Genomic DNA, 6,984 nt, shown 5'->3' on the forward strand with positions numbered 1-6,984 from the left:
CAACCAGATTGAAATCTCATCTTGGCTGCTTATAGTCATGGAATCCTGGGCGAGTCAGGTACATCTATTTGAGCCTCAATTTCTTCATTTGAAAAAGAGAGATTTCACCACCCTCTTCAACTACTTCATAGAGTTTTGGTAAAGATCAGGTCAGATAATATATGTAAAAGTATTTGTAAAGACCTTATGTTGTTATTATTTTGCAATTAAGCAGGATTCTTCTCTAAAATTGTTTCAAGAGCCCAGATTTTCTGTATATTATATGGCTGTGTATTTGGAGGCTCTAAACCCAATATTTAACTAAATTTTCTGTTAAAAAAAGATTTATGGTGGCTCACGCCTATAATCCCAGCACTTTAGGAGGCCGAGGTGGGTGGATCATAAGGTCAGGAGATCAAAACCATCCTGGTTAACATGGTGAAACCCCGTCTCTACTAAAAGTACTAAAAAAAAAAAAAAAAAAAAATTAGCCAAACGTGGTGGTGCACACCTGTAGTCCCAGCTATTTGAGAGGCTGAGGCAGGAGAACGGCATGAACCTGGGAGGCAGAGCTTGCCGTGAGCTGAGCAGAGATGGTGCCACTGTACTCCAGTCTGGGCGAAAGAGCAAGACTCTGTCTAAAAAAAAAAAAAAAAAAAAAAAAAGATTTAAACAGAAGTATTAATGAAAATAGTCAAAAGAGATTTTCTTATTTCTGGCACTATGTGTGTGTAGGATTAGTTCTGGTTTGATTGTAATACTGACTAGTCTTGTCCTGTTTGAAAATAGACCAGCAAGATTAAGAAACCAAATGGGTAAAATGTAAATGAAGTTAGAGAAAAATCCATATACTGGGTATATGTAAATGGGATAAAACACAAATATATTTAAAAGGCTGGCTCTTAAAAGAATTTATTAGTTTGCTACAGGGAGACAGGAGGAAAACAAACGCTACTTTTTAAAATAAAAAGCATCTACTTGATAACTGGAATATATTTTACAACTATTGAAGCTGGGTAAGTATAGGAAACTACTTGGCATTTTAAGCCTTAATCAGGAAATGGCTTCCTCCTGGCTGCATCCAAAACGTGCTGGCCTAAGTCTAGAGAGCACTCAGACCTCAAACAAAAATGATTATCTTGTGTCTTAAAAATGTTACTAGCATATCATGTTGGAATTCATGCCCATTCAGAATCTAAGTGACATGCAGTTTATCCACAGGAGCATAAAGGAAGAATTACTTGGAGCATTCTACAAGGCAACTGGCCTGAACACCTCAAAAAGAAAATATCATGAACAGATAAAGGAGGGAAAGGGCAATTTTGGATCAAAAAAGATTGAATGAAACACAATAGTGAAATGCGATGTTATAAACCTTGATTGGATTCTGTGTCAAATATTGAAGAAAGCAGTGGCTCACGCCTATAGTCCCAGTGCTTTGGAAAGCTGAGGCAGGAAGACTGCTTAAACACAGGAGTTCGAGGCTGCAATGAGCTATGACTGTGCCACTGCAATCCAGCCTGGGCAACAGAGCGAGACACTGTCTGGATTAAAAAAAATAATAAAAGAAAAAAGTAAAGCAGGCATTTGCGGGGGCAACTGGAAAGATTTAAATATGGAGTATAGGCCAAGTGCAGTGCCTCATGCCTGTAATCCCAGCACTTTGGGAGGCTGAGGTAGGCAGACCACTTGAGGTCAGGAGTTCGAGACCAGCCTGGTCAACATGATGAAACCCCGAAAAAACCACAAAAAATACAAAAATTAGCCAGGCGTGGTGGCACACGACTGTAATCCCAACTACTTGGGAGGCTGAGGCAGGAGAATAGCTTGAACCAGGGAGGTGCAGGCTGCAATGAGCCAAGATCACGTCACTGCACTCCAGCCTGGGTGACAGAGTGAGACTCTGTCTCAAAATAAATACATAAATAAATAAATAAACAAATAAGGAGTCTATATTAATTGAACTATTGTATGAATGTTAACTCACTTCAGTGTGGTAACAATTTTATGGTTATGTAGGAGAATCTCTCTCTTCAGGAGAAGTAGTTAGGGATAGAGTATCAATATTTGCAACTTTCAGAGGGTCAAAATTTTTTTAAGTTTCTTTTTTCTTTTTTTTTTTTGAGACGAAGTCTTGCTCTGTCGCCCAGGCTGGGGTGCAGTGGCCGGATCTCAGCTCACTGCAAGCTCCGCCTCCCGGGTTCACGCCATTCTCCGACCTCAGCCTCCCAAGTAGCTGGGACTACAGGCGCCCGCCACCTCGCCTGGCTAGTTTTTTTTTTTTGTATTTTTAGTAGAGACGGGGTTTCACTGTGTTAGCCAGGATGGTCTCGATCTCCTGACCTCGTGATCCACCCGTCTCGGCCTCCCAAAGTGCTGGGATTACAGGCCTTAGCCACCACGCCCGGCCTAAAGTTTCTATTTGTGCAGAAAGATAAAAAGAATGTGGGAAAATACCAAAATGTTGACTCTAGGTAAAGGGTACATAGATGTTCATTGTACTATTTTTTTAAACTTTTATAAAGGTTTGTGATTTTTTAAAAAGTTGGGGGAAAATGAATCATTATTCCTTCTCTTACTGGAAATCATTTAAAAAAGCATCACTGAGAATAAAAACAAAAAACAATTTCAATTTGCAGAAAAGGCTGGTGAGAACTGAAATCCTGGCCCAACAAAGGAAAGATGGTCAAGAGCATCAGGGACTTGCAGGAAGGAGGACAAGGACTGGCATCGCTCTGGGAGAGAAGGATTCAGTAGCTGCAAGTATTTAAAACATACACACAAGACCGGGTGTGGTGGCTCACCTATGCAATTGCAGCACTTTGGGAGGCCGAGGTGGATCACTTGAGGCCAGGAGTTCAAGACCAGCCTGGTTAACATGCTGAAACTCCATCTCTACTAAAAATACAAAAATTAGCTAGGCATGGCAGTGCACACCTGAAATCCCAGCTACTCAGGAGGCTGAGGCAGGAGAATCGCTTGAACCCGGGAGGCGGAGGTTGCAAGTAAGCAAAGATCATGCCACTGCACTCCAGCCTGGAGTGAGATTCCTCCTCAACAGACACACACACACACACACACACACACACACACACACACACACCAGGCTGCAGCAAATATCCCGCTCAGAGAGAAGGAGCACACTCTGAAGTGCAAATCCTCAATCCTTGTTTACAACAGAAGAATCAAGGACATGTTAGCCGGTGGCAGGAGCTTCCCGGGCCTGTTTGGTTCTGAGAAGCAGGAGAGCCAGGGCACACTGACAAGCAATATTTGCTAGAAGCAATCTGCCTCTGTGACAGCAGAATGCCAGAGGGTCTTTATGATGAAAAAACCAAAAAAATCCCATAGTTGCCAGTGCCCAGCAAGATGTTAAGACTAACTGAACTCACACTCAAAACCTAGGATCGTAAGAGAAATTTGACCGGGCCTGAACACCACCCTGGTTCCTTCCCTAGAGGAACTTCCCACAGATTTTGAATAAAAGCTCAAAATTAAAACAGAGGTAAAACCAAAACCAAGGGAATATGAGAAGATAAAAAGAGGACATGTCAGAAAACTCACCAGACAACAAAATTGCTACAGAGCATATGAAAATTGTTTCTCCAAGAATTAAAGCTACTTAATGAATTTCTGCTTCACAGAAATCATGGTAATAATAAATGCTTACTGTTTTATGTTACTAGGTATTAGGGTATTTTGCTACACAGTACACATGAATATAATATCCTACAAGGCAATTAAACCATAATCTTTGATGTTATCTTCTCTACTAGACAGAAATAATTTACGCCTCTACCTGATAAAAAACTGTTGCATCTTAACGATTTTCTGGAAGTTAGAAACTGAGACCTAATCCTCAGTAAACAGTAAATGAAACAAAATTACATTCCCCTAAAGAAGGTTCCTATATCTCTGTACTATTGACATTTGGGGACAGAGAATTCTTTTTTGGGAAGTGGGAAGGGGGCTGTCCCTTGCACTGTAGAGTATTTAACAGCATCCCTGGCCTCTGCCTTCTGGATACCATTAGCACTTCCTTTATAACTAAAAATGTCTTCAGACATTTCCAAATGTCCCCTAGGTGACAAAATTGCTCCTGGCTGAGAACCACTGTCCCTGCATCAGTCACCTGAAGGTTTGTTAAAGCACAGATTGCTGGGCCTCATTCACAGTTTCTGATTCTGTTGGTCTAGGGCAGGGCCTGAGAACTTGCATTTCTAAGTTCCCAGGTGATGCTGGCGTGGCTAATGCTAGTTGGGTACTGAACTTGAGAACTGCTTCTAGAAAGTCAGATGGCTCTCAGGCAGGTTTGTTAGACACTGCTACAGAATGACACCCAAAGGACATACAGCCATCTTCTGCCTCATTTCCAGGTTTTAGATCACTTTTTTCTTTTCTGCAATCCTTTCTAAAGAGGAGTGTAAGGTGAAGGCAATTCTACATAAAGGTCCACATTACAGCAAAATTTTAAGTCTTTCTAAATATTAGCGTAAATGCAAAAACCAAAGCAAAGAGACTCTATATGAAAGAGGTTTAAAAGTTACAAAAATAGAAAACAGAACTTAATATAACAGAACTAAGCTCAAACATCTGTTATATAAATATAAATGGGCTAAACTCATTTTTTTAAAGGGTACTCAAACTGATAACACCACCACCAAAAAACCCCAATTCTATGTTGTGCACAAGAGACCTGCCATAAAGTGATGCAGATGGTTGAAAACTTTTTTAAATGGGCAAATATACACCAAACAAATATAAGCAGAAAGAAAACATTGATCATAAATATAGTATCACACAAAATTAAGGCAAAAAGGCACAAGAAAAGGCCGGTGTGGTGGCTCACGCCTGTAATCCCAGCACTTTGGGAGGCCAAGGCAGGTGGATCACCTGAGGTCGGGAGTTTGAGACCAGCCTGACCAACATGGAGAAACCCTGTCTCTACTAAAAATACAAAATTAGCCAGGCGAGGTGGTGCACGCCTGTAATCCCAGATACTGGGGAGGCTGAGGCAGGAGAATCACTTGAACCCGGGAGGTGGAGGTTGCGGTGAGCCGAGATTGCGCCATTGCACTCCAGCCTGAGCAACAAGAGCGAAACTCTGTCTCAAAAAAGAAAAAAAAAGGCACAGAAAGACAGAAAGAGACAAAAGTAGGCCCATTTTAATGTTAAAGGATACAGATCACAATCAAAATATAATTATGAATATTTTTGTACCAAATTATAGAGCATCATCATTTATAGAACAAAAATAATAGATTCAAAGATACACAGAAATGTATTAGTGGTATAGAATATTTATTATCATCTAACTCAGCTCATGATATAACCAAGTACCAAGTACACAAAAAATAAGGCACTTAGACCTGTGCCATTCAACACGGTAGCCGCTGGCTACATGTGGCTAATGAGCAGTTGAAATGTGGCTAGTCCAAATTGACAGGTGCTGTAAGTACAAAATATGCCAGATATCAAATACTTAGTACAAAACAAAGAAGGTAAATACGTTGTTAATAATTTTTTCAATTGATACAGGTAATAATAATGGTTTTGATATAATGGGTTAAATAAAATTTCACTTTTAAAAAACTTCCTTAACATGGCTACTTTAAACTTGAAATTGAATGTGTGGCCTGTATTATATTTCAGTTGGACAGTGCTCCTGCTCTAGAACTAATTAAAAAGGTAGATCTAAATACTTATAACGAGCACACATATAGTATTTATTTCATTCCAGACACTGTTCAAAATATTTTGCACATATTAATGCATTGAGTCCTCTCAGCACCCTAAGAGGTAGATGCTATTATTATAGCTATAAGCCATTTTATGGATGAAGAAACTGAGGCACAGAGAAATGAAGTAATTTGCATAAGATCACAATAGTGAATCTGACATTTGGTTCTCATCAATCTGGCTCCAGAGTCTGTACTCTAAACCATGATGCTATAATTGATAAATGTACATATTGAACTCTGTCCTTTGAAAACAGAGATACATCTCCTGTTCCACCTTCTCCAATGAGACAGCCACAAAAATTGACCACAGATTAGGCCACAAGATAAATATCAAGTTTCAATACTGGGAAATAATACAGAGGAAATTATGCTATAATGCTATAAAATTAGACCTTGATAGCAAAACCAGAAAAACGAAGTAGCTAAAGTTCAGAAATGAAAACAAAACAACACAAAACCTACCTCTTCCAAAGAGCTCTTGAATAAGAGAGGAAATCAAAGACTAGCAAATGATCATGAAAATACAGATCAGAATAACTACAAGATTCAGCCTCAGCACTACTCAGAGAAAAAGTTTCAGTCTTAAATACGTTCATAGACAAGAAAGAGTACAAATAAATGGCTAACCTTCTCAAATCCAGGGCAAAAAATAAATAAAAATCAAAAACGAATAATTTTCTAGGAAAATATAATTTACAAAAACTGATCTAAGAATTAAAAAAAAAAAGTAAAGTTGTTGAAGAGCTACTGTCCAAAATTATCATCGGGCTCAGAAAATTTTTATCAAACTTTTAAAGTATAGATAATTTCAGTGTAACTTACATTGTTTTAAAACACAAACAAAAAACTTCTAGAAGCTTTTAAATGAAGGGAATATAATATTATTCTGCAATAGGACTGTTTGTGAAAAAACAAATAAAAAATAAAACAACAATAACAACAACAAAAAGAAAATATAACATTGATACCAAAACCCAGTAAGAGTTGTCCAAATTAAGAGAACTGGAATAATCACATTTCTGAATATCAAGGCAAACCAGAATGCTGTAAATACAGTAAAAATATGAAAATTATTAGTAGAAATTCAAGAATGGCTCAATATTCATATATTTATTAATATAAGTATGCTAATAATATATAAAGAATAAAACTATATGATCATGATAATAAATGCTAAATAAATGTTTGACAATACAACATATATTTTGATTTAAAATTTCTTGGCCGGATGCGGTGGCTCAAGCCTGTAATCCCAGCACTTTGG

At 38.4% G+C, this 6,984-nt stretch overlaps 1 protein-coding gene across 12 annotated transcripts in view; it reads left to right on the top strand.

Moving 5' to 3' along the window:
- The window catches only part of RASGRP3 (RAS guanyl releasing protein 3), a 115,122-nt gene that overhangs the window by 88,274 nt on the left and 19,864 nt on the right, over positions 1 to 6,984 (top strand). For 5 of the 12 annotated variants that reach the window (XM_023216365.3, XM_023216364.3, XM_023216369.3 and 2 more), the window contains one exon: positions 2,619 to 2,828. The exons of 1 other annotated variant lie outside the window; for it this stretch is intronic. In XM_023216365.3, the coding sequence (XP_023072133.2) occupies positions 2,619 to 2,750 (132 nt within the window). In that variant the 3' untranslated portion in view covers positions 2,751 to 2,828. Of the gene's footprint in view, positions 1 to 1,200; positions 1,714 to 2,618; positions 2,830 to 6,984 lie in introns of those variants that run through there. 6 more of the 12 variants (XM_023216377.3, XM_023216366.3, XM_023216370.3 and 3 more) reach the window with 3 other exon arrangements.

The sequence above is a fragment of the Piliocolobus tephrosceles genome, chromosome 15 (genome assembly GCF_002776525.5).
Source record: "Piliocolobus tephrosceles isolate RC106 chromosome 15, ASM277652v3, whole genome shotgun sequence".
In the NCBI taxonomy this organism is placed as follows: Eukaryota; Metazoa; Chordata; class Mammalia; order Primates; family Cercopithecidae; genus Piliocolobus; species Piliocolobus tephrosceles.